Source organism: Panthera onca, chromosome A2 (genome assembly GCF_046562875.1).
Source record: "Panthera onca isolate mPanOnc1 chromosome A2, mPanOnc1 haplotype 2, whole genome shotgun sequence".
Taxonomy (NCBI): domain Eukaryota; kingdom Metazoa; phylum Chordata; class Mammalia; order Carnivora; family Felidae; genus Panthera; species Panthera onca.
In genome coordinates, this window is record NC_138340.1 from 98,361,408 (window position 1) to 98,387,564 (window position 26,157).

General features: G+C 42.3%; 2 protein-coding genes across 19 annotated transcripts in view; one reads left to right on the forward strand and one right to left on the reverse strand.

The window, feature by feature from the left end:
- PPP1R9A (protein phosphatase 1 regulatory subunit 9A) overlaps nucleotides 1-12,658 on the forward strand; it is a 328,575-nt gene extending 315,917 nt beyond the window's left edge. For 7 of the 17 annotated variants that reach the window (XM_060632500.3, XM_060632499.3, XM_060632498.3 and 4 more), the window contains 5 exons: nucleotides 374-572; nucleotides 2,620-2,739; nucleotides 3,586-3,609; nucleotides 4,734-4,916; nucleotides 6,274-12,658. In XM_060632500.3, coding sequence (XP_060488483.3) covers nucleotides 374-572; nucleotides 2,620-2,739; nucleotides 3,586-3,609; nucleotides 4,734-4,916; nucleotides 6,274-6,483 — 736 coding nt within the window. In that variant the 3' untranslated portion in view covers nucleotides 6,484-12,658. Of the gene's footprint in view, nucleotides 1-373; nucleotides 573-2,619; nucleotides 2,740-3,585; nucleotides 3,610-4,733; nucleotides 4,917-6,273 lie in introns of those variants that run through there. The other 10 variants (XM_060632502.3, XM_081795036.1, XM_081795037.1 and 7 more) reach the window with 7 other exon arrangements.
- Nucleotides 12,659-14,269: 1,611 nt separating this feature from the next.
- Nucleotides 14,270-26,157, reverse strand: part of PON1 (paraoxonase 1) — a 35,253-nt gene continuing 23,365 nt past the window's right edge. Inside the window, exons 8-9 of one of the 2 annotated variants that reach the window (XM_060632515.3) lie at nucleotides 17,495-17,623; nucleotides 14,270-15,019 (exon numbers count right to left, since the gene is read on the reverse strand). In XM_060632515.3, the coding sequence (XP_060488498.2) occupies nucleotides 14,861-15,019; nucleotides 17,495-17,623 (288 nt within the window). In that variant the 3' untranslated portion in view covers nucleotides 14,270-14,860. The remainder of the gene's footprint in view (nucleotides 15,020-17,494; nucleotides 17,624-26,157) is intronic. The other variant, XM_060632516.3, reaches the window with a different exon arrangement.

Genomic DNA, 26,157 nt, shown 5'->3' on the forward strand with positions numbered 1-26,157 from the left:
AAAGCACTATGAAAATGTTGACCGCGGGGCACGCGGGTGGCTTTGTTGGTTAAGCATCTGTCTCTTGGTTTCGGTTCAGGTCATGATCTCACAGTTCGTGAGTTTGAGCCCCACGTGGGGCTCTGTGCAACTTAAAAAAAAAAAGGTGGTGGGGGCGGGGAAATGTTGACCATTGTTGTAGAATCCATTTCAATTCAAACAAGGTAGCTACTAAGCTTAATGTCCTAGTAAAAAATGCAATTTTTTTCCTCTGTTGTGTAGAACAATATCTCAAACTCTTCGAACTTGATTCAGAGTCCCTTCAGAATTCAGTTTAACAAGTGTCACATCTGCCCTTTCTTTGTCTAACGTGCCCATTTGTCTCATAATACAGGATCTTCAGAGGCAGGCTGGAACACTGGAAACCGAAGCCATCCCCCACAGCGCAGGTCACCACCCGCTCACCATGCATGCCTTTCTCGTGGTTTAACGAAAGCCGAAAAGGATCCTATTCCTTCAGAAACCTGCCTTCACCTACAAGTCCCCTTCAGCCTTCTCCTGAAACTCTAATTTCAGATAAAAAGGGGTCCAAGGTAGACAACACATGGATTTAAAAAGCAAACAAGAAAACCCCAAATCCTTCCTCCTCTTCAGTCTTTGGAAAGCATTCTCAACTTGTGTGTTTACTCTGGACCTGAGAAACCAATGTGATAACACTGCAATAAACCATGCATGGTATTTCCTGTGTGGGGAGAAAGAAAGCCTCCGTTAACCATCACCTTCTTTAATTCTGTTCCATTCTAGATTGTACGTTAATCTTTGATTTGCCTGTCTTTTCACATACTGCTGTTTAATCTCAGTTTGACAGTTAAGCCATGCTGGGAAAGATGCATTTGAGTCATGGACCAGTATGATAGATCTGTTTACGAAGTATGCCACTTTAAATTACAATTACAAGACTATTCTTACCGCGTTCTTCGAGATTTACTGGAAAACAAATAAATTTGGGACTGAATACGTGTTCAATATATCTAAATGAAACTCTTTAAAACAAACCAATGCTGCCATAGCCCCCTTGCTTATATCTTCTTTTAAAACAAAACTTCCATGTTGAAAAACTTATAATCTCATCACCAAAGTTCTTAACTTTAGCAGAATTAGAAAATACAAGGCATGGATGTTGTTTGTTTTCAAATGCACAATGGTTATTTCCAGCATGACGCTGCAAACCTTATCTAACATTTTATTGAAGCACATACGGTGGCTAACTTTCACATGTTGTTTGGTCTCCTTTTATCTGTGTTTGCTTTTCTTTCTCAAACAGAAATGTGTGATTAATGTTACTTGAATTTAACTCTTTTCTTGAGGTCAACAGCTCACAGGGTTTTGACAGGGTTTGGGGCTGTGTCTCTGTTGACAATATCAAATAGTAATGTGTTGTGTTAAATGCTCTCCTGCTTAAATGTTCTACTAGCCTAGCTCTCCACGTTCTTGGATTTCGTTTCCATGTCTGAAGTTTTAGCAGACCTTGGGGTTTGTTTGGAACTGATTTCTCCAGCCTCTGGCATGGTATTTATTTTTGACAACCGACTGAACCCAGTGGCAAGGGAACCTAATGGAAACCTAACAGTCCAATCCCTATGGAAGTGGAATATGAAACAAGATGGTGTTGGCCAAGGGCTTCGAGTTCCTAGGAAGCCAGTCATTCTAGAATTAGTAGCAAGAAAGTCTGGGCAGCAGTAGATCATTCTGATCTTGTAACATTTTTAGTACTGGATCTGAGAAATCTAAATGTAGTTGGAATAACTCTACTATTATCTTGCCACGGAGAGACTCCAGATTTGGTGTAAGACATTTTCACGAATGCAGCTATGTGGTCATTGTGAACGTATTTGACTTTAATATCCACTGAACGTTTTAATGAAGATCTGAGGAAGTTTTGTTCACACCCCTCCCCCCACCTCTTGCCCAGTCCCCCCCCCCCCCCACCCAGGTGATTATTTGGAAAGTGTACCTGTTCTGTACTGTTCTGTAGCCTCTTTGGTGCTCTGTCGATGCTGTGTGAGAGTTGTGTTTGAGTATGTAACTACTCGTGTATTTACACTGAGACTGTGACCTCCCCCAGAACTCATCGTCTTGAAGGTTATATCCAGGGGAGGATCTGCCATTTCTCACAGTATTTATCACGGCCAACAGCAAGCGATCCTTCCCAGGGGGTGCTCAAGCTACCTTTCTAATATGGATGGCCATCTGTTCCTAATAACTCAGGCTCTCCACACCATCTTGTATTTTTACTTGCACTGTTACTCATCACAATTAGGGTCAAAGAAGATAGGCTTATTAATATTACTCCTCTGAGCAGTTGCAGAGGATAATGAATGCCGTATCCTTGAAGATAGATTAAAGAATCATTTCTCCAAAACACCTATCCTCTTACCTGATGGAGAAAGCACCCAGAATTCCCCATCAACTGCAAAAGGCACAGTGCTCTCGACCACTGCCACTTGAAGGTCATCACCAAACCAAATATGATTTTCTCCTAAGATTACTTAAAGAGAGGCTTTTTAGAAATTGCAAATATACCTACCTCTGGTTCCCTCGCTGTGCTCATTTAACACTGAGCTTCATCTACTTTTACAGAATTTTACCTTCAATGATGACTTCAGTCCCAGCAGCACCAGTTCGGCAGACCTGAGCGGCCTAGGAGCAGAACCCAAAACTACAGGGCTCTCCCAGTCCTTAGTGCTGTCATCAGATGAGGTATGCTCATGGCGCTCAGATCCTCCACTGTTCCCATCACCTACCACCAGGAAGACGTTCTTAAGTAGATTTTTTTATAAATCATTGGGATCATGGTTTCATGCTTGATAGGAAAGCATGATTTCTCTCCCTCTCTATCTCAACGTGAAGACAAAGGACTGTTTCCGAGCCCTTTAAGCCCTCCAGGGACCTCCTCTGCCTTTCTCTGATGTAATTGAGATGATGCTAACCAGAGGGGTGGGGATGGGAGCCTGGGCACTAGAGAGCACACATAAGGAACAGCTCAGGAATCAGGGGAGTTGACAGACTATCCATCCTCTTTCTCACTCGCCTCCCCCCCACCATCACCTCTGCCCCAGGACTCTGATATTCCCTCTGAGTAGGGCATGGCCCCTCATTGAGAACCTCTGCAGTGGAGACAGAGAGAGGTATACAGTTCCCAAAAGGAAGGAAAACTGGGTGAGAATCACTTATTTAGAAGCCAGGGTCAAATTAGCATTGCCAAGAATTCCCAGAAGATAAATGTGTACAGAGAAGCAGGATATTACATTAGTGATTGACTTAGTGCCCCAAGAGGTAAGGAGAGGAACAAATACCAGTATTTAGGGCAGGGGGTGGGAGGGAGAGAAGCACTGTAAATAAAGACATTGTTGCTCCGAGTATTTGTTCTAAGTTATTTCTTTCTAACATGATTTTTGTTTTATGAAACTTTTTTCTCTTAAATGTTTCTGCCCATACTCTTCAGGCTTGGCGTGATTTTAATTTTAAAACTTTGTACTGTGTATGTTGTGTTTCCTATTTCTATAACACTTTTCTTTTTGATTCCTTTGTTGCTCCCTCACTCAGAGCCTGGATATGATAGATGACGAGGTGAGCTATCAGTGGGCTGCGTGTGGTGGCTTATGTGGTATTGTTCAAACCTTCTCTTCTCTCTCTGCAAAATAATTTAAAACTCAAACGATGCAAGAATACTGGTGTCTGTATTGGTGTAATGGTGGAGGATTCCCTTGTCCTAAATAGTTTCACTCTCTGCCCTTGTCTCTATCTAAGTTTAAAAGATATTTCTGAGTCAAGAGGATCGCCACATTCTACCTCCAGAGTCCCTCGACTGATCCCCCATCGCCATTACCCTGACACGGTCCATTCTGTTCCACCTCCTTTGCCTTCATCTCGGCTTACCCCATCCCCTTGTCAGTGTTCCCCAAGGTGACCCTTGTCTTTCCTCCCAGACCTGTCTTCATCTTCATCGCCTCTCAGCTTAGAGGTGCTAGGGACCAAGCTGCCCTCTGCACTATTAAAAGCGATGTTCTGCGCTGGGCAGAGCCTAAGATTTGGAATAAACCACTACCTGTTGAGCTCTACTGGTTGCTAGCTGCGGGGTCTCGGACAGATCTGTAGACTTGCCGAGCCTCACTTCCCTCGTTTATTAAAAGTCATTATGGACATTACCTGCCCTCCCTTCCTCACAGGTTCGCTTGCTGCTCACATGAAATCACGGCTGTGAAATTTCCCCTAACAACGCTTGAGGACGTAATGCCGTCCCCTTCTAAGGGAAAGATACCTCAATATTTTTAAATGTATTTTTATATATCTCCAACGTCTTATCCGAGGCTACATGCAGAGTGATGCATTGCATATAGAGATTAATGAAATACTCGTTCTCTGCATCTCATAATCTTTCCAAAGTGTTCTAGCGTAAGACTTGCAACATTGGAGTGTATTTTTCAATATAAAACATCCTACATTAATAATGCCGCTTTATCTGGGGGAATTTTTAAATTTCCAAATACCTAAACAATGTAGGTGATAATTACGTGTGTGTGTGTGTGTGTGTGTGTGTCACACACACAACTAGAACCATAGCTTAATCATTTTATGGTTTAAAAATAAATGTGGCTCTAGTAGGCAAGAAATTCCTTTTGATAGCGTAATAAGCCGTGCCGAGCCCTAGCATCTTGGTCCTTTAACAACGCTGCGTAACATTCCTACCTCAGATCCTTGATGATGGACAGTCTCCCAAACACAGTCAGTGTCAGAATCGGGCCGTTCATGAATGGAGCGTGCAGCAGGTTTCTCACTGGCTAATGAGCCTAAATCTGGAGCAGTATGTATCTGAATTCAGTGCCCAAAACATCACTGGAGAGCAACTCCTGCAGTTGGATGGAAATAAACTTAAGGTAAAGAATTATATGTCTGTGTTAGGTTACCAGGTATGATTTGTATTGCACATAGCACCTAAAATGTTTTCATTAGATAAGAGCATTCTGCATATCTGAGAGGTAATTCTCATCAACGGTCAGCAGAAAGGACGTTGCATTATTTCTGAGTAGTAAATGAAGTTTTGGAAAGTCGTCAAGGATTCTAAGCCAAACAGTAGGCTGCCAAGTAGGAGAGCTAGGGACTCACTCCATTGCTTCCCCTAGCAACACATGGTCCATGTATGAACTCTACTGACTTCCTGTGTAGTATGAGTTGTAATAATGGCCAATGTGGACTCTCTTTCATCACATTAGAGTTAAAACCTAAATCCATGAATCTTTCCGTCTTTATTCATTTCTTCTCCGCCCCCACTCTTCCCTGCACACCTCTCCAAAACGGGGATGATATTCTCCACAGAACTTTCTTCCCCAAGTACGCGCAGGCCGTGTCTCCCCCCGCTCCATCCCACTCTCATTTCACCTGTCCAGTTCATCCCTTTTAGAGACTGAGGGGGTACCTACCCCTGTGGAAAAGGGCAAAAAGAACTTACATTCGGCTCCCCACCCCCAACCTCAGCCCCCTGCTGGGCTGAAGGGCAGATGAGTATCTCTTGACAGTCTTGAAAAGGTTAGAGATCAATCAATAGTCTGTGAATATGAAGGCCCCATTGAAGGCTGTCCCTGTTGGGGAGATGGATGCATCCTGCTGTTGATTCTGAAGGTCATGAAACATTTAAAGTACGCAACCAACTCCCCTTATTCTGAATTCCAAGCTCATCGAGCAGCCTCCTCATTAACAGGATTCCTTTATAGGTCTGCCTACAGGGAGAAAATGGCTAGTCATGCTGACATGAGCATTCCAGCCTCAAAGACATTTTTGGTCCTCATTGTAAATGATTACATTGGCAGAAAGGAAGCCATTTCAGTCTCCCTGCCCTTCTTGGAGGCTTCTATGGCAGCAGGTGCCCACTCTTATCTTTTAAAAATATTGATGAGTTTAGCAATATGTTTGCTTGTAAATGTCTACAACCCAAAGGTTGGGGAAGCAGAACTGTGCCCCCTTTTAAAAATTCATTCACCCATTAATTGCCAGTTTGGAAAGCACTTACTTAATGGGGTTTAGGGCCTCCTGGGGTAGGAACTTCAAAGAACAAATAAAGCTCAGCCCCCAAGTATGGAGATTTTTGGCAAATGTGATCAGCTTTTCCTAGTTTCTTACCTCTTTGATTATGTTTAAATTAGTTCTTGAGTTTGAACATATTGTGATATCAACCTCTTCCTGAGCAGAGAGGTCACTGGTTTTCAAATTCAATTTGTTTATGTATTTCCTTCCTAGGCTCTGGGAATGACGTCATCCCAGGACCGAGCAGTGGTAAAAAAAAAACTGAAGGAAATGAAGGTATCTCTAGAGAAGGCTCGGAAGGCCCAAGAGAAAATGGAAAAACAAAGAGAAAAGCTGAGGAGGAAGGAACAAGAACAAATGCAGAGGAAGTCTAAAAAGAATGAAAAGATGACAGCTGCCACAGAGGGTGCTGGTGAGCAGTAACACACACCCTCTCTCAGACAAGTCTCCCCTCTTCCTGCCCCACTCTTCTCCGGAGGATTAAGGAACTGATGGCAGGGGTGATGTGCGCTAGGCAGATGGGGGAAACCATGTGTTGCATAACTGCATTTTCTGCAATAATCGAATACTATTTTAATTTTTGCCTACTGAAATAATCCCAAGCCTCCTTTGGTTTCTTGCCAAACCAAGGATCTCATTTGTGAAAGATGCAAAATAGCTGTGTTTCTCTCTCTCTTACTATGCTCTTGTGTTGTGTTGGGTGGGTTGCGTTGCTTGGGAAATGGATGTCACCCTGCCCAACAAAAGCGTGAAACACCCCAGGTATTGTTAATGGAGGGCCGTGACTTCTCAGTCTGGGAATCCTGAAACTGGGCAATAGCACATATCTGCATGGCCGACAGCACCACTCTGCCATGAGATCTGGGCTCCAGAATCTACCCCAGCATGTGGGAAAGTTTCCCCCTCATTTTTGTGTCTGGACAGTGAGACAACCCCACTGTAGAAACATGGGTGCTCTGTAACATGATTACGTACTGTGGCCAAAGGCAAGCAAACTCTTCTGTTTGCGGGGCATCAGAAAGAGAGAAGAGAATTATAGTTATTTGTTAACCCCAGAAGGAAGCAAAAAGCCTTAAGAATGTGGATGTGGGTATTACCTTGGGGTTCTGAGAGTAACATTTATCCTCCAGATTTAGCCGAACAAAGAAAAAAATCAGACATTAGCACAGCCATGGGATATTGGGATCCATTGTTTACTTTGCTACTGCTGCATGTTCAGTACTTCGGCAACACTGACACACATAAGGTAGTTCCTTTTTCCCCCAACAAATTGAACAGGAAATTGATTTTTAAGGAAACCAACATTTTCAGGTTTCCTCTCGTGGGGAACATTCTGGCTAGTCTTCGGCCTGACTGTGACACAATCAGGAACTTGTCACATATTTTCTACTTAAGATTTCCCAAGTGGGCTCAGTTAGTGTTTTAACAAATGTACTTTTAAGAAAAATAGAAATACCAGTTAGAGAAAATTTAGATTTGAGTAACGTTCAACCAGAGAAGCTATTTTATTGAGCACACGGAATGTTCCCGTAAAGGAGAGCTGACAGTTACATTTTAGAGATGTTTCGAATGGTTTTTCTGAGCCATTCTCTTTCACTCTTTAGAGATTTCCACTTTACGATTCAAGTTTGTTTAAGAGAGTACACAGGATACAGTCTACCAGTGGAGACAGTTAATACTTATTTTAAACCCACTATTAAGGATTTCAGTATTTCATCAAATTAATTCAAGTGTAGGAGAGAGATTAGGACAGAAGGAGGCGAAAATAAATTTATCTGGAGAGATTTCAAATGATTGGTTGTTGTTTGTTGTTTTGCTTTTTATGCTTGTGTTTCTGGTTGTCTTTCCTACGTTGGCTGTAAAAACAAGGTCATCCACTTTCCAAGGGACGAGTTTCAAAATAAGAGTTGAGGCCAGATAAATTCTTGGACTTGTATTTTACTTCCTTTACTACATGGTGGGGGTAATGGTGGGGGTGGGGGCGGGGGGAATGGGACCTCTGTCCATATCTTTCACTAGAAATGTTGTATACACAGAGCTTGAGGGAAGGCTTTTGAAGGTTACAGGTCATAGATAATGTAAAAGGGCTCTTGCCCATATAGCACCATCTTGTATTTTGAATATTGTGATTTTTTTTTTTTTGCTTGCTTGAATATCTGAAATCTGGAATTGGCCGAACTAGAGATTTACAATGCTGTTCTTTCCCTAAGGCCTGTTTCCTTTTCAGTGACAGAGTATTGTCTGTTATACTTCAGTCCTTTTGTCGCTGGTACAGATCATTCAGTACTCAGAAACATTGACACAAGTTAATACTGTGTTTTACAATTATCAGAGTCACTATGTATGTTTTTCTGACTATCTTCATTTGGAGTATGATAATGAAACTGCCATACTGGATACTCGATTAATATTTGAGATGTGTGGTGCTTTGCTCTTTATTAATATCACGAGAAACAAGGAACCACCACTATTCATGAGCTACAAAATTCAGCAGATCTTGTCTAATACTAAAAGACTACATTAGTCAAAATCTGGGAATACTAGTGCTTGCTATTGTAAATTTTGGCCATTTTTGCTTATCTTTGGGGGAGAAAAGGTGATCTGGATCACACTGGAAGTTTTTCTCTGTATTCATTTTAAGAGTGGAAATAGAGGAGGATTATTTTAAGTTATGTTTATATTTTGGTGTTATTTGAAAATGGATGTACATACTGGAAATGTCTGTAAGTCTCAGTCTGCACATAATTTATTGCATTTTCTTAAATGTCTTAAAAGTATTGTTCTTGAACTTTATTTGTACACTTCCAATGTTTAGGTCAGTGATCAACTGAAAATATTATAAATCAAATTCTTATTCCTCAAATCACTTAGTTTGTATTGTAACTATTTTGGTTTGTTAAGTTAAGTTATGGTAATTTTAGGTCTTAGCGAGTTACTTTAATATTATTACTACTTAAAACTGCTGAAACCGTAAAAGGCACTCTATTTGACTGTCCGACAAAGGACAGAGTGTAAACTGATTGATCAAAGAGTGTGAAAACAAAGTGCAGGACCTCAGATCTTATGAACATTTGGTTTTCGTATTATTTCTTCTCTTGACTCTAGTGCATGATGCCTGACCGGGGTTCCAGTGTCTTCGACAATTCATACTTTAATGCTAGTGCTCTTCAGCGTCCATACAGTTTAACACAGAATTGTTGCTTCATGATCCTTAAAGACTTTGCAGTTTTTTATTTATCAGCAAATGAACAAAAAGGGAGTATCTGGTTACTATGAATTATATTTCCTAAATGACAGCTCAGTATGACCTTAACAATAGCCACATTGTTTTGGGGTATAGGTAATGCTTTGGGGGTTAGGGAATGCGTGGTGAGGCCAAGCCGTAGACAGGGAGCATTGTATGGGCTGAATGTCTAGGCAGAGTTTTCCATTAAAGGACTTCAGTTATTATAACAGATTATTCAAGACCACCTCTCTTAAAGTAACTCACAGTTTATGTACTAGTTTTCTCATTCTTTTCTTTTTTTTTTCTGCCTGAATCGGAAGTGTACTTCAGAGTGATACATTAGGGCAGAAACTGAACTTTGCTCCTTCTGATACACTGATGAAGTCCGCCATTAATTTCATGACAATAAACCTATCGTTCTAGGCTAGCCTTCTTAACTGGGGGTGACCTGGATTTCTGGCCCTCAACATCAAAGAAGCATCTTTAACCCAGAGACAGACAGACAGTTCGTGATTGCAGTATTACAGTGCTCATTCCAAACTTAGCTTTTTAAGGGGCCTGAAATGGGAATAACCTACTTTGTGTTTCTTTGTTGTTGTTGGGAACAAAGTGGCAAGAGGACAGGAGAGGAACCAAATTAACCCTTGCTGCTGCTTTTCATCCTCTAGTCCTCTCTAGCCCGAAATCTTAAGCTCTCCCAGGCCCAAGCTACCATCATGGGTTGTTGGATATAGCCCCTCAATTAGCCCTTATGGTTTTGGCTAAAGACAAAGAATTCTCGACTAGGTTTTTTTGTGTAATAGGATTAACATGTGCTTTAAAATTATATTTTTAAAAAGTAAATAAAATACTGCATTTATATGGATATTCAGACTCAATTATAAATATTAAAGGTTCTATAGACCAGGCTTCAAGAGAAGAAACCCAGTGTTTGAAGATTCTAAAGAGCGATGTCCCAACAATTCTGGAACAAGTGTTTATAATCTGGATATGTGGTAGCCCCTCATTACATTGGCCTATTCAAGAATTACCAAATTCCATCTGAGCTGTTAAAGTTACTGTCCTAGCAGGGCCCTGGTGAGGGGCATTTCACTCTGGTGGACAGCAGGCACTATGGTTCAAGTCACCTGGTTAATGGTAAGTCCTCAGTGCTTTCTGAATGAAAGGTAAAATGGAAAAGAAAAGCCCAGGCTTTTTAAAAAATATCTTTTCAAATTTACCTTTGATCAAGGATCTACCTGTATACTCTTCTGAAGCTAAGCATTTAAGGAGAAAGTCCAGAAATAAAATGTCCATATTTTCCACTAGAATTGTTTTTTTTTTTTTTATTATGATAACGGGGGTGGGGAGTAAATTCTCAAAAGAAAACAGTATTGTAAGAAATATGAATGTGCTTCAGTGACTCATTCCTGGAAAAGAGCCTGGGTATATAGACAGATTTTTTAAAAAACTATATTTGTCTTAGGTATTTAAAGTCTCAGGAAGTTTAGTTTTGGCTCAAAACACTGGGGAAAAAATAATACTGGACAGTGCACTAGTAGTATTTGAATAACTTATAGTAGCAACAGAATAGATCCATCCAACCAGGAAGTCAGAGGGCAAGGGAAAAGCTTACAGAATCAATTTCTCCCTGGAAATAAAAGCATCAAGTTCCAACTTATGGTAAACAGAGGGTCTTTAAGTGCTTGTGCGTGAGTGTCTGTGTGGATGTGTTGAGGGAATGGTTGTTACTTGAAGGCTCGCCTAGTTGAGTGGCCTGTGACCTGCTTCCACATCTACAGAGTGGGGAAGGAAAGAAATGTGATGATTTCCGATCCTTGGCCCTGCCCCAACCCCAAAACTGCTAGAGATTCAAGAATGAATGAGAGGTAAAAAAATAAAAGAACCAGAGGCAACTTGTCAATAATGTGCATGCTGAGTGTGGAGATGTACAGAACTACATATGTGTGAATATATTTCCACCTTACACGCATACATATATACATACATATGCGCACACGCACACACACACACACACACACACACACACACACTGCAATCACATGGCATAAAATATATGTACATTGTATAAGGAACTTGGTAATGTCAGTTAGGACTCCAAGCAGTAATCATAGCCTTATCGCCACTTTGTGTGTGTGTATACATGGAATGGCTCATAAGATTTTAAGAGATTTTTTTAATGTAAGTATTTCTACTAAATGCACTTATCCTTCTACATGTTTATATATTTTGGTAAAATTGATTTACTAGATACTTGGTATTTTAGTAAGATAAAGTTTCCTCAAATGTTTAGTTAATGCTTTGTTGTCAAGATTGCACATTGCTGAGTTGAACCTCAGAAACGTAGGCAGCTTTGGGCATTTTCAACTGCAGACCGCAGTCTCTTGGCTAAAAATTATACCTGTGTTCTTGTGCATTCGCTCATGCTCTTCGATGATGTACTTGGTAGCTATGATGCTTAAGCCACTAACTACTGGCTCTCTGATGGCAGTGTTGCCATCACACGGTCATTTCTTTACTTTTTTTTGTGGAGCGATGGCATGGTTAGGTCATTGCCAAATATCACGCAAGTGGATATGAGCGTGCGTATGTTGTTGGAAGGTGTGCCCTTCTCTTTCTTTCAGCTGCTTTATCCACATACCCAGGTTTTCTGCTAAGGATGTAACCGTTCATCCATGAAAGAACAATTGGCCAAAAATAGTTAAATTACCTTGACAAGTGGGAATTAACAGGCACTCCAACTAGATGACACCTACCAACAACATCAGGTTTAGTTAGTGCTTTGCAAAACCCCTTAAGTATATGTGTGTATATGTTTTCCTTAATATTATTTGTGGTTATCACAATCATTGCTTTTGTATTTTTAATGGTGTCGCAGTTAAGCCACTTGTACATCTGCTACATATCACTAACAAAACCAGCCAGCTGAAAAGAGAAACAAGAGAGAATGAGTTCTATTCCATTTTAAGAAGTTGATTTATTTTAATCTTTCTTTATATATCACTAAAGGAAAAGAGTTGTTTGAAAATCATTTTGCGTCCGATAAGTATGGATAGCATGCTATCTGAAACTTTTAATTTGTACATTTTGGTGTCTGATCATTTGCATGGAAGAGACAATATAGTGCCACATCTGAATTGTTCTCTTGTGCTTGGTTAATATGTACTTCTCTAGATTGTTCCGTTTCAAATGACATTTCTTACTCTTTGGTTTTCAGAGGCGTTCAAAGCAAACTATCACAATGGTCCTCTGTTTTCTGACCAATCTAAAAATACCTGTGATTACATTTAATTTGTCAGTGTAAATAAATCTCTTGCCAATGAGTATTATTGTTGTCAGACAACGAATGCAATAAAAAGAGAAATACGGATATCTGTCAGAGTAATTCTTTTTTTCTCTTCCATTTTCACCTTCAACTAAAACAAGCCTTGACTGGGTAAACCTGTATTAACTGTCAAAATATATCTATCAATCAAGAACAAAAGTGCACGTTTTCCATGGAAATGAAACTAAAAATAAGTTTGAGCCCCAGAACAGTGTAAATTGGCAGCTAGAATTACATTTGAAAGCGTAGTTCTGGAACTGGGCATAAAGTGAAAGATGCTGCACTAGAAGCTTCCTCGGCCAGCTTCTGGTTCCCGCCACGGCTGCACCAGCGCCCTTTCTGACACCTGTCAGCCAGGAGAGGTCTATGACAAGTGCATTAAATGGCTGGCCTCACACAGCATGGGGCAAGCTCAGAGTCAGGCCATCCCACAGGACGGGGTTCTTTGCTGCGATGTTACTTCGAAAACCTTAAAAGTTCTGAAGATTTGAACATAGCAAATGAGGGACATTAATTTCTCTCTCTTTCTCTCGTACACACACGAACCATAATTGATCTGTGACTAAACCTTTGGCAGTGCAAAAAAATAAGTGAATTTTAGGCCGGCTTTCTCTTCCTCAGGGTCTGCTATAAAATTCCTCACTGAGGGGAGGCATGTGTCCCTTTTTGGCTGAGCCCAAGTGTATGCTGTGTCACACGGGATAGCCTTCTTCTTTTTTAGGGGGTAGGTTGGGGACAGAATTTGCTTATTCTGTCAAGAACAAGAGAGAACAGAGTATGGTTACTTCACTGATGATATCAAACAACTCTTTTTAAAAGAAGCGTGGGCTTTTTCAGCATACGTACAACGGCCATTGATAGTTTCAAAAAGAGTATTTCAGGAAATCCAGCTTTGAGGGCTGTAAACAGCATCACTGAATAATTGAGCACTCGTAGGTCACATGATCTTACGCTCACTGAAATCGTGACTAAAATAACTCTAATCCGATATGAGGAAAGTGTTCTCCAGGCCAAACAAAATGTTCCCGTTTATGACTCTAAGTTAACATGTTGGCACTTCTCAATTTTTCAGCCAGCCGTTTTTCCCAAACTACCAGACTGTCATCGTGGCAAGTGCCCTAGAACTTTGTTTGTAATGTGACTGCTGTAGCATCCCAGGGAAATCATCCATCCTGTCAAAGGAGATAGATAAATGAAGCTAGGTAACCTTTCCATCCCAGCTTTTACAAGAAAATGACAAAGTCATCTTTTCTTCTGAGTCATGTCCCTCAGAAGATAGGCCAAGGCTGTTGATTTTTTTACTATCGTTATTTTTTTTTTACCTTTCTATTGTTTTCTTCTTAGCCTCCACTGCAAGTTACAATAGGAAGAAAGAGATAAAAAAAAAAAAAAAAAAACTACCAACCGCCACCACCACTTCTAACAACAATCTCGTCTTTGGGGGGCATTTGGCTTTACCCAAATCGATTATGGGCTTCATTCTGTATCCACTCATGGATGCAAACAAACTTCTTCTTTTCACTGGGTCAAAGAAACTAAAATGTCCAATTGATGCCGAGATAACAGACACTCGTGTGACAATACTCCCAAGAATAAGATGCTCCTTCATGTCATTGCTAAGGGAGAATTGAATAAATCAAAGGAAAAGGAGAAATAGGGTCGCTCAGGTTTATATTTACTGAGAAGGTCATCTACAGTAGGGGCAATGGAAGTCAGACTGGGCCAGTATGTCCGATGGCTTTGCAGAGGAAGTTTGCGTGCAGCTGAGGGAAACTGGTGCACATCTAGTTTTCCAGCAGGTGAACCGGAGCCCCTTGAGTGAGGACTAGAGTTAATGACGATACATGAGATCATCCTGCTCCTGTATTCTCTGAACAAGACTCAGCGAGGCAGCGATAAGCTCATGTGCTCTCAGGGAACACATGCTTCAGGGAGAGTGCATTTGGATCCCATATCGTTAAATTATTTAAGACCTGACCACTGACACAGCAATTTTAGCCATTTTATTGAAAAGGACTTTTTTATTGGTCAGTGAGGTTTTCAAATATTGCTAGACTGATTTGCTATCATACCCTCCAAAAAGCCTTCTGCATTGATTCTGTTACCAGCTGACCAGCGCTTTCCTCCTTCCAGATGTCTGAGTTCGGGGTCAGTGGTCACTGTTCAGATGAGATGGCTGTGGCCCCTGAGATGGGGCCAGCAGCTGAAATGGGCTCACAGTATCCATGGCATGGGTGCAAACCGACCCTCTAGAGCTCACAATACAGAGCTTTCTGGAACACGGTGCCAATCAGCAGTTTCCCTTTGTACACAGAGGCAACAGTACTTCCTTGCAAAACTGTACCGTTTTCTGCATAAACATGGGTAACTTTGGGTTCTTCTGTTAAAATGTTCTGGATTCGGATCACCTATCAAAGAAATAACAGTAGCTTAATATTTCTTTTTAAGTCACTCAAAACTAACTTTAAATAAGGGTCATGTCTTCACATGAAGAAGCCTGCAGGTAAATCATATTTTGTTGCCAAATTACCCTTTATATAAGACATCAGTTTCCCCACTGGCAAAACGACAGATTTTAATCAGGCGACTGAACAGAGAGACACATAGGACTACCTAGCCTAGGCAAGAAACAGAAGTGAGTAAGTAGCACAGTCTGGGTGTGAGACATTAGGGAGTATTAGGGACTATGGCAAATGAGGAGGGAGGCTGTTAGTAACGGATTACTGCCATGCTAGAATTCGGGCCAGTTTTTTGTGTTTTCAGAAAAGCTAGGAATTTGGTTTTTAAATTCTGGCAATTAAACAAAAACCATATCTCTGTACCATACACATCTCCTCTGAACTAAAGTTTCCGACTCCAAATGTATAAGATTTTATAAGTTCAGTTTCCTTCATTTATTGAGCAGAAATATGATTGTGTCGATCACAACAGTGTGGTAGCATGCTAAGCTGACCACACGTAATAGCCAATATGTGACCACTTTGGCCAATAAAACAGCGATTTCATATAATTCACACTGTGTAAAGAGCACCCTGTGAGGCAGGGGCCCAGGGTCACGTTTTGGATCTTCTACTTACTATTTGTTCCTCATTTGTAGAACGAGGTGTGTGGGACGAGATTAAGTTTCTTTTCAACTCTAACTTCATATTATTCTTAAGACTTTAGGATAAAATACAATGACTAGAAGAAAGAATACCTACATACAAAAACACCAAATGTGGCGGACTAGGATGGCCAGTGCCTATATATAAAGGGTTCAAGGGAGCAGTAAAAAGGACCTCTTTAAAACAGCAGGCCCCAAGGACAGACATGTTAGTTACTAGGAAATAGGTGATGATGCATCTTGGCTTAGGTAAGCCTCTTTTTAATAAAACTAAATCATCCTTCTATGGGGCAGTGCATTGGTTAATGGATTGTTATTACTTTTTGCTATTTCTTACCAAATCCATCATTAGAAAGGGAGTATTTTTTCCAGAGCTGCAAACCAAGTCCATGCTGTAGCAAGTGACCGAAGTTCACCAAATGAGCTAACAAGCAAGAACAAATTAGAATCTAACATTCTGCTCCGTTCTGAACGGTGAACACACCACAGCATACATGTCAGTTCTGTTAAACATACCATATAGCAATCCTAATGGCTAAGAGGTAGCAAAAGGCACAAAGGACTGCCATTAAACACAATCACAATTGTCCTGTAAGCCTGGAGATAAAGGGTATGAAGGGCCGTAAAGTAACTGGAAACAAACATTTGGTTTTGGGCTTTTTTTAAATCTAAGAAACATGGGATTAAAAAAAATTTTTTTTTGGTGGGTGGGAATGAGAACAACTCTTACAACTAGGCTTTAAAAAGAATACATAGCAATAAACTATTCCAAAAGTTATATTGGTTATTTGATGTAAATAACAAGTATAATTAATACATACTGAAAAACTCAAAATAGATAACTCTAGATGAGTCATAGTAAATGCCTATGGCAAAGTAAGTTTCAGATTCTTGTTTGCACTGCCAAAATAGTCCACTGAATAAAGACCATGAACATGAATGGGGTCTTTGGGCACCATAACTAAGATGGAAGGAAAGGTCTTTTAAACCGAAATAATTCCAGCAAGTGACTGATTTTTTCCCATTCCACAGGGATGGTTTAGAGAGGATGGCCATTTGCACATTAGGGCTGGTGCATTGTATACTGACAATAGAAAGAGGGGGTTGAAAGGGAGGGCAGGTAACAAAGAAATGATTAGACCATAGCAAGAAGGTACGTTAGATTTTTTTTTAACTATTGTGAATACTCAAATTGGAGAAACTCACTATTGATGAACTCCAGTCCAGTGCTGGCTACCCTAATCCAGCCCTCCACTCTGCTCAGACTTGTACAAAAGCCTACTGTGAAGGCTCCCCCTGCTCTCTAGCTCTGAGTCAGGATCGACCAAGGAGTAGCAGCATGGTAATGGGAGGACTGAGAGCGAGCTGGCGTACTTGTTCCAGGCTTCCTCCTTGTAGGGACCCTCCTCTGCGTCCCCCAACTGGGGGGCCTCTCCACACACAGCTCTTCTCTTATTCTGGCTTCTGGTAACCATTTCCTCCTCCCTTGCTAGCCCTGGGGTGATGCATTATCTTCTGTTCGTTTCCCTATGTGCGCCCACACCTTTGTATAGCGTGCCCTTATTAAATCCCCTCAAATTACCCCATTTAAATGTACCATCTGTCTCCTGCCTAGACTCTAACTAAAATGCCTCCCAAAGTCAAACTCCTTTTTATATCTCATCATTTGGATCATCTATCCATGTCCCTCCTTATATTTGCACATATAATTGAGATTTATGTTTTCAAGCGAGAAACAGCGGGGAATAGGTTGCTGATCAGATTCATTTTTCAAACTAACCTCTGATGCAGGAGGATTCTCCGGGTCATAGAAGAAGATTCTCATGCCATTAGGATGGCATCCAACCCAAAGGTCCCCTGTCACAGGATCCACGGATATGTTATCCACGAGTGTGTTAAAGTCCAGGGACTTCCAGATTAAAACCAAGGAGAGAAGGAAGGACAGAAAGTGAAAAAAAATTGAGAGGTGATGGAACAATATTTCAGGGAAAGCCATCGTCTTGTCCTCTGTCACCACACTGTTGGTTCCAGGACACAATTCTTCCCCATTTCAGTACAGCTCAGGGAATTCCTCTAGCTTTCCATCTATGCTAGCATTTAATCAGTTTCCAGGACAGATGAGGGAAGGGGAAGATGCAGAAAGCCAAGAAGGATTGTTAGAAGTCAGATGAAATCATTGGGACTAACATCTGTGCATGAACCTAAAACTGAAAGGAAGAAAAAGTTTTAAGTGCAGCATAAAACAGTTCCTTCTAAAACGGCATGTGCAAATGATATTTTTACAAGCATTCAGAAAACAACCAGGAAATGTAGATTCATTTTTGAGGAGCACGTCGATGAAATGTAGGCTCTTCTTTAATGGCTAATCATAGGCTGTGCAGCCAGAGGAGAAATGATCACCCAGGGTCTAATTTTTGCCTTGGAGTTGGGAAAAAGTTTCTTCTTTAGTTTCCTGATGTTATTCAACTCCCTGCTCTTCTGCTGTTTATTTTCTAAATATAAGTTGCGAGCATGTGATGACTGCACAGATTGCTGTCGAGGCTTTGTACCAGGATCATAAATAATACCAATGATTCTTAATTCCACCATTCATCATCTTGGCTGCCTTCTACTGGGGAGAAATCACATCTATTTGTTTACCTCTAACTCTCAGTTGGAGAAGTAATATCTACCGTGTACCTCAAACAGAGGCCAGCATACCTCAGCGCCCAGAGACCGTGTAATAACTGGTGGTGACTCATTGCAAAGGCCAGAGTGTGGGCAGGCGGCTAGGGCAAACCAGCGCTACCCTGCCCCGTGCTTCCTCCTCAAAATGACAGCTATCCCCACATGCCCATGAAGGGACTGGAGGGCTCCAGCGTCACAGCAGAGTCTCCATGCAGAGCCATCATTCATTCCTACCCTGGAGGCAAGCAAGGTCGGCCAAAGGAGGCGGCCAAGCAAACATCCTCTGGCCAAAATCAGCCCTGGGCCTTCTCTGCCCCCCACCGCCAAACCCCCATCTATCACAGTGTCAGACATTCTATGCTGATACAGTCATTTCGTTAGATGAGGAAAATGTTGGTCTCAGGGCTCTGCTATTATCTTTGGGAGGGGTAACTGCCGAACTGGTGAATTCCATGACAGTCGAAAGCCTACAGAGATGTAAACTGGAGGTGAGAGAAGAGAAGGACACCAAAGCCTGGGGGCCCCGTTCATTTGACACACAGTTACTGAGCTCCCTCCATGTGCTCTACAAGAAGCTCAACTCCTGGAGCATGCGTCAGGAAGTGGCAGGCCTGGCTCCTGCCAAGGGGGGGCTGACGCTCCAGCAAGGAGACCCTTTGGGGCCCAGCAATGAACTCTTGCCTTGCAAATCTGTAATTCCTAGCTAGACTAACTCACTACAGTGCACACAATGTACACATTTCATGCTTCCACAAAGCCAAGTGGAAAATTTGACATTCCTTGATAAAGGAAACTTAATAAATTATTCTCATTGGGAAAAACTGTGTTCTCTGTTAACATCCCAATTTTTACAGAACTGGAATGCATCCAAGTGGGACCCATTCATCGGCTGTGTCTTGAAATCTTTTTTTTCCTTTCTGTGCAGGAGGAGATAATTCCTTTTTTTTTTTTTTGAAAGTAGGCTCCAGGCCCAGCATGGAGCCCAACATGGGGCTTGAACTCACGACCCTGAGATCAAGACCTGAGCTGAGATTAAGAGTCACACTCTTAACTGACTGAGCCATCCAAGCGCCCTGAGATTATTTTTATTGTGGTAAAATATGCATAACATGAAATTTGTCATTTTAACCATTTTAAAGGGTACAACTCAGTGGCATTAGTGCCCTCACAATGCTGTGCAACCATTACCCCTATCCATTTCCAGAAACCTCTATCATCCCAGACAGAAACTCTGCACCCGATAGTGCCCTATTCCCCCCTCTACCATCCCCTGATAACCTCTATTCCACTTTCTGTCTATGAATTGGTCTATTCTAGGAACCTCATAAAAGTGAAATCACACAATACTTGTCCTTTTGTGTCAGGCTTACTTCGCTTAGCATAAGGTCTTCAAAGTTCATCCATGTTGGAGCACATATTAGTACTCTTTTTTAAGGCTGAATAATATTCCATTGTATGTCTATCCCACATTTTGACAGGACATAGACCACCCACAGCTCATCACGAATTTTAAGATCAGTCTCCTTTCATTTATCAAATTTCTTGACACTCCAGGTATTAATTAATTACCCACTCTGAATTAATATGATCCTTCAAAAGAAAGAATAACATTACAGTCACAGGGGGAGCCTCAACTGAATTGTAATGTCAGGAGGTAGGCATTACCTATTGCCAAAAGTGGGTGTCAACCCTGAAATACGTCCTTTGCAGGACGAGCGCCTTTATCATTCTGTGTTGAATATATATACTAGATAGGGCTCTAATCTTATAACAGTCTTTAACTTTCAATTTATAGAAGTACCTACTGTTATAACCACAATCTGTTTTTATTCCCTCGGCCAGTATGAGTGTATGAAATTCCACTTTACATCAGCTAATACCAAATGGGCTATGCCAATGATTTTTAATGTCTAACATGATGCTCCATTTGATAAAGCTTTGAGGTAATTTACTCAGAGCAAAGCCTGTCATGACAGTACCTTGGATGTACTGACAGGAACAGTTCCACAAAGCATGGTGACAATGCTTTATGCCATGGGCGGTTATGGCAAGAGACAAATGTCTTTTTTGTAAGGGACAAGGGACTACTTCTTTAATGCTCCACTTTGCTGTTACTTTCTCTTTCCTCTCCTTTGTGTTTTTACCTCTTTTCACCCAAAACTTCAGACCAGATCATAATTGGTAGGGGAAGAAGATAAACCCCTGAAGTGTACCAGCCCTATCATATTAATTGAACAAATATTTGTTGAATGCCTACCACGTGTTGGTGAACTCTTCCAGGAACAAATAGAAAATTACCTGTCCTTCTGGAACTTACACCCTAGTAGAAGAGGCAGACAGTTGAGAAGATAAATAAAATATAGAGTATTTCACTTATAAAATATAAGTTAAATATATAGTATTAGTAATAAATGTTGAAGGGGAAATGAAGCTATAAGGAGAAAGGAAGTATAAGTGTGTATGTGTGCACGTGTGTGTGTGTATGTGTGTGTGTGTTGGAGGAGGTCATCAAGAGGACGTGACCACCAGTTGATCCTCAAGCTGGGCCCAGGCAATCAGAGGCTCCTTAACCCCTCCCCTGTCCTTGGGATGTACATTCTGCCCACTGTTTCCACAGTGGGAAGTGTTCCAAGGACATAGCCTTGAGAGAGTAATGTGTTATTGAGACCATCTGGACAGTGTATGTGGCTGAATCCAGTTAAGGCCTCTATATAAACTTTAAAGATTCTGGCGGATGGGTGTGGAGATCTACTTGTCCTAAGGCTGTTCAAAACAAGCCTCGTACGTAAGTTCCCTTGTTTATTAAACCTGCCACCTGCCAGTCTGTCTGCCTTCTTCTTTTATCTCTCCTTGCCCCCCTATTTGGGCAAAAACATGGATTAACTTAGAGGATTTTATGCTAAGTAAAATAAGTCCAACAGAGAAAGACAAATACCACATAATTTCACTTACATGTGAAATCTAAAAAAAACAAAACAAACGAACAAAGAAACAGCAAAAACAGACTCATAAATACAAAGAACAAATTGGTGGTTGCCAGAGGGGAATGGGGTGAGTGGACAGCAAAATAGGCGAAGAAGGTTAAGCGGTACAAACTTCAGGTATAAAATCAATAAGTCATAAAAATGAAAAATATAGTCAATAATACTGTAATACCATTGTATGGTGACAGATGATGCCTACATTTGTGATGAGCATGGAGTCATGTGCAGAATTCTCAATCACTAGATTGTACACATGAAACTAATATAACGTCGTTATGTCAACAATACATCAATAATAAGTTTTTTAAATAAATGGATTTAATTTTAAAAAAAAGAAAGCCGGAAGAAGAGTTGAGATCAGAGAAAGACACGTGGGTGTCCCCTACTCTGTAGCTTTGGAGCTGGCAGACAAGGTGAGAGAGCAGGATGGTCATTTGAAGACCTTGAGTGACGCTTGGCAAAGCTAGGAGGGCACAAGCTGCGGCGGATTAAGGTGCAAGTGCCATGACAAAGTGTGATCGGGACTCTAGGAGGTGGAGCCCCTGGAAAAGTGAGGATAGTGAAGAGGAGGATGCTGTGGTGATTGACAGTGGAACGAACAAAATGCCCCGTGCTGTCCAACCCCTAAAACAAAGGAAAGCAACAGCACCACGACAACCCCAGCTAGTGGGGCAGCCTCCAACTGAGCGAAACGATTCACGAAGAGAATGTACTCCCAGTGAGCTTATTGATACAGCTGCCAAGTTCCAGCAAAGAGCCAGGAAAAGTATCCTGACATGGTTAGTGCACCTAAGGGATACAGGGAGGCGGTGGGGGGGTGGGGAGTGGGAGGGGCGGGAGATGACATTTCTCTGACTGGGCAGGAAGCAGAGAAAATGAGCAATATCAGCACATACCCTGCTGTCTAGTAGCACCTGGAAGGAGCTCAAAGGCTCAAAGTACTCACTCCATTACAGATTAGACTATTGTAGCTTGCAGTGAGGTTTGGCCCAATAAGGGGCACCTACCTGGGCATGTGGACTCCTGAAAATCTATAGAGGAGGAACAACAATCTTAGGGAACTGGGAATGAGACAGGCAATCTCCGCCTCTGTGTTTGAAGGCCCTGATTAGGCCACATTCACTGCAAGAATGAAAGCTAGGATACTCCAGTCCACCCCCAACACCCGTTATGGGACACTCATGTCCATGTTGAGCCCAGTTGTGAGACAAGACATTTATAATGTTGGGCAATCCATTGTTGATCTGGGGAAAACTGACAAATCCTAGGAATGGCTGTGGGAAAGACTTGAGACAGAGAAGTCACCCATAAAAACAAAAGGCTATCCCAAATGACTGTAAAGGTCCAGTAAAAATAACCCGGAAGCAAATGTGGTTTAACCGGATTGCTGCAGGGACCCCACATGAATGGAAGGACTGACAACTCAGCACTGTACTCATTGGCCTGTGGAAAGCCATCAAACCTGAACAACAATTCAGACCTGCTCCGTCTGCCCCTTCCCATCCCTGATTCCCTGCCTGCTCTAACAGAAGCTTTGGGAACACAGTCTTATTTGGGGTGAGTTCCTCCTGTACCCCAGGGCTAGATGTGGGCCAGGACTGCCTGGAAGTGAGGGCAGTTGGGGACCATCAGAGGCCTCAAGCTGAACACACTACTCACTGGTCCTCCAGAAGTAACCGGTGGATATTAGATCCAAATGTACTCTAATACCTGGTAAGCCTGAGAAGTTTTCAGCATCATCAATGGTTACACAGAACAAATGGTTATGGTTAAGAAAGTTTTTTGACACTACAAATTTAGTGTTCCCCTCTACTCCAAGAATATGAGGTTTCTGTCTCTCCAATACCAGAGATCATATTGGGCATTGACATCCTACAAGGTGAAACTGCAAACCTCTATCTGTGAAGTCCGGACCTGGGTTGTAGTAATCAAACCAGTGTTGGAAGGAAACACCCACTGGGAACCAGTAGGCCTGTCACCCTTGGGGAAAATGGTAACTGTCAAACAGTATAAATTGCTCCAGAGCATAAGGAGATAGAAGAAACCATCCAAGAACACGCTGCAGGACATTCTCCAAGCTTTCTTGGAACAGCTGCAAGAGAGAGAATGGGTCACGAACCCACAAAAAATCAAGGCCCAGGAACTGCCATAAACTTTTTGGGAGTCATTTGGTTAGGCAGACACATGTTCCAGAAGCTGTGATTGATAAGATGCAAGCTTAACAATCCCTAAGAACCTGAAAGAGGTACAAACCTTTGTGGGGATTTTGGGGTTTGGGAGAACTTTTTTTCCCCATCTGGCACCGTGTCTCTGTCCCTTGTATGGACTGATTAAAAAAAGGACATGTGTGGGTCCGTGGATAAGGGCAACAAGTCAGCTTTGAGAAGACAAAAGTACTAGTGAAAGCTTAGGGTATTAAAGCTCTGGGCATCTCCCAAGCGGGGCTACCATTTGAGTTACATGTGTCTGTGATTCCAGAAGGTATGAAGTGGGTACTGGGCTGGGGATCACAGGAGGACAGAGTTCCCCGAGGATTTGGGGCCCAGCTCTGGAAGGGGACAGAAACTCCATATACCCCATAGGGCAACAGTTCCCAGCAGTGTATACAGTGCTGCTCCAGGTGGAGCCTCTCAGGAAGGAAGAGCATGTCAAAGTAAGAATTTTTCTTCCTTTCAAGGGGCGGATTGAGAATATGTTCCACTGACTTATCGCTGCCACGGCTCAAACCCCCATGTTGGCCAAGTGGCATTCCTATCTGCCGCAGAGGAGCACTCTGTCCACCAGCCCTCTGTCTCTAGAAATGAGGGCACTACTGGGCCCTGTAGACTATGTAGATCCTAAGGATGCACCACCCCTCCCAGGCCCCATTCCTGTGGCAGCCCCAACAGCCTGCAGAGAGGGAGTGGGGGATGGATCTAGTCAAGGGCATCCATCCAGGGGCGCTGCAGTTTCTATTCAGCCCGACACTGACACCATCTGGATGGAAGTGGAAAGAAACCGCAGCCCCGACAAGGGGCCGTGTGGTGATGACTCATGAGCCCTGACCGTTAACCCTTTGCATTGACAGTTGGGCTGTTCTAAAGGGATTAATCCTATGGCTTGGACAATGGCAAAGCGAAAGGTGAATAATCACGAGTAAGCCCTGGTGGGGTCAGGATACATGGAAAAATATTTGAGCCTGCCTGCAAGAACCTGAGACAGTCAGTCCTCACTGGCTTCCACATCTCAGCTCACAAGGGACTGAAACCCTTTGGCAATCAGGAAGCCGATGTCCTGGCTTGGGTATAAGCACTAGCAACTAACACTTTCGTAGATACAGAGATTGGGTGCATTAAAAAAGTAGCCATCCCAGTGCCCTGGTGGGAGGGTATATCTCCAAGGAGGCTCCATTGCCCTCAAAATACAGAGACTTAGTCAATCCAGTAGCAGCATGCCCTTTATGTTTTAAACAGCACCCAAGGCAACTGCCAAAGAAGTCTGAGGCCATCCGCTGGGATTGGCAGATGGACTGCATTAGCCTTTTGCCTGTGAGTGCGGTTCTAAATATGCCTTGGTTTGTGTGGACACCACATCTGGCCTAAACCAAGCTTTCCCTCGTCATCATGGCTACCACCATCAGGGGATTAGAGAAGCTGAGTAATATGGATGAATACCATCATTGAATAGACAGTGATTGGGGGTCACATTTCAAAAGTCATCATGTGCAAAACTGGGCAAAATAACACAACATTGAATGGAAGTTCCATCTTCCCTATAACCCACAAATAGCAAGAGTGGTAGAAAGGAAAAATGGAATATTAAAGCAGCAAATGAAATTACTAACAAGTAAAACCACCTTGGCCGGGTGGACTATATATCTTTGAATGGTCGACCAGTAGGGCCCTGTTTCTCCAGATGCCAGACTAAGGACCCCTACCAAGGCACCCAATACTGAAAGGGTCCAGAAGTCATGAGAGGCAGCCATTGTGCCCACTCTCTCCATGGATCAAGGAACTATGCCGCTGAAAACACCAAGCCCCATCATGCCTGAGCAAAGCATTATCTACTGGAATTTGCAATGAGATGTCCCTCCAGGATGGGCGACTTACTTTGCATAGGATGTTTGAAGGGGAACTACTCAGGCTGCACTGGATCCCACTGTCCTGCTGTAGGCTGGACCTGTTGAAATGCGCTGTATCTGAAAGAGGGGAAAGGGTAGGGGTCCTAGTCTGGCATATCCTGCTCCCAGTCCACCTCCTCATGCCTGATGGTGCTGCCTTCCCTGGCCAACACGTATGGTATACACCACATGGTCAAATGCCTAAAGCTGCAGCCACATTAACATCTAAGGATGAGGCCACAAGTGTAATTCTTAAAGAAGGGGACGATCTCCATGTAAGTTCCTACTAAATGTCTATTTTTTTCGGCCTGAAAACTTCTGCTGTTCCTGTAGTGTCCAGTCACAGAATGGGCACCCGAGGAAAATACCTTTCTACAGTGGACCACTCATATGCCTGACAAAAAAAAAAAATCAATTCAATTGTCAGATATGTGGAGAGCTGCCCTTCTCTTGCTGGTCAGGATTGCCATAGTAGGTATCACCATGCTGGGGAGGGGATCCAAAAGCCCTAAAGGAGTACATTAAGAAACAGCAAGTTAGGAGTAGTACTTTCAATCCATCTGATATTACCAATACTAATCCAGAAAACCAGCTTATGGCACACACTATCAGTAACACTGGGCATGGGTATTCTTTTTCTGTCAAACTACACAGGCACCCCATCAAACTGCTGACTGAAGAATCCTAGAAATA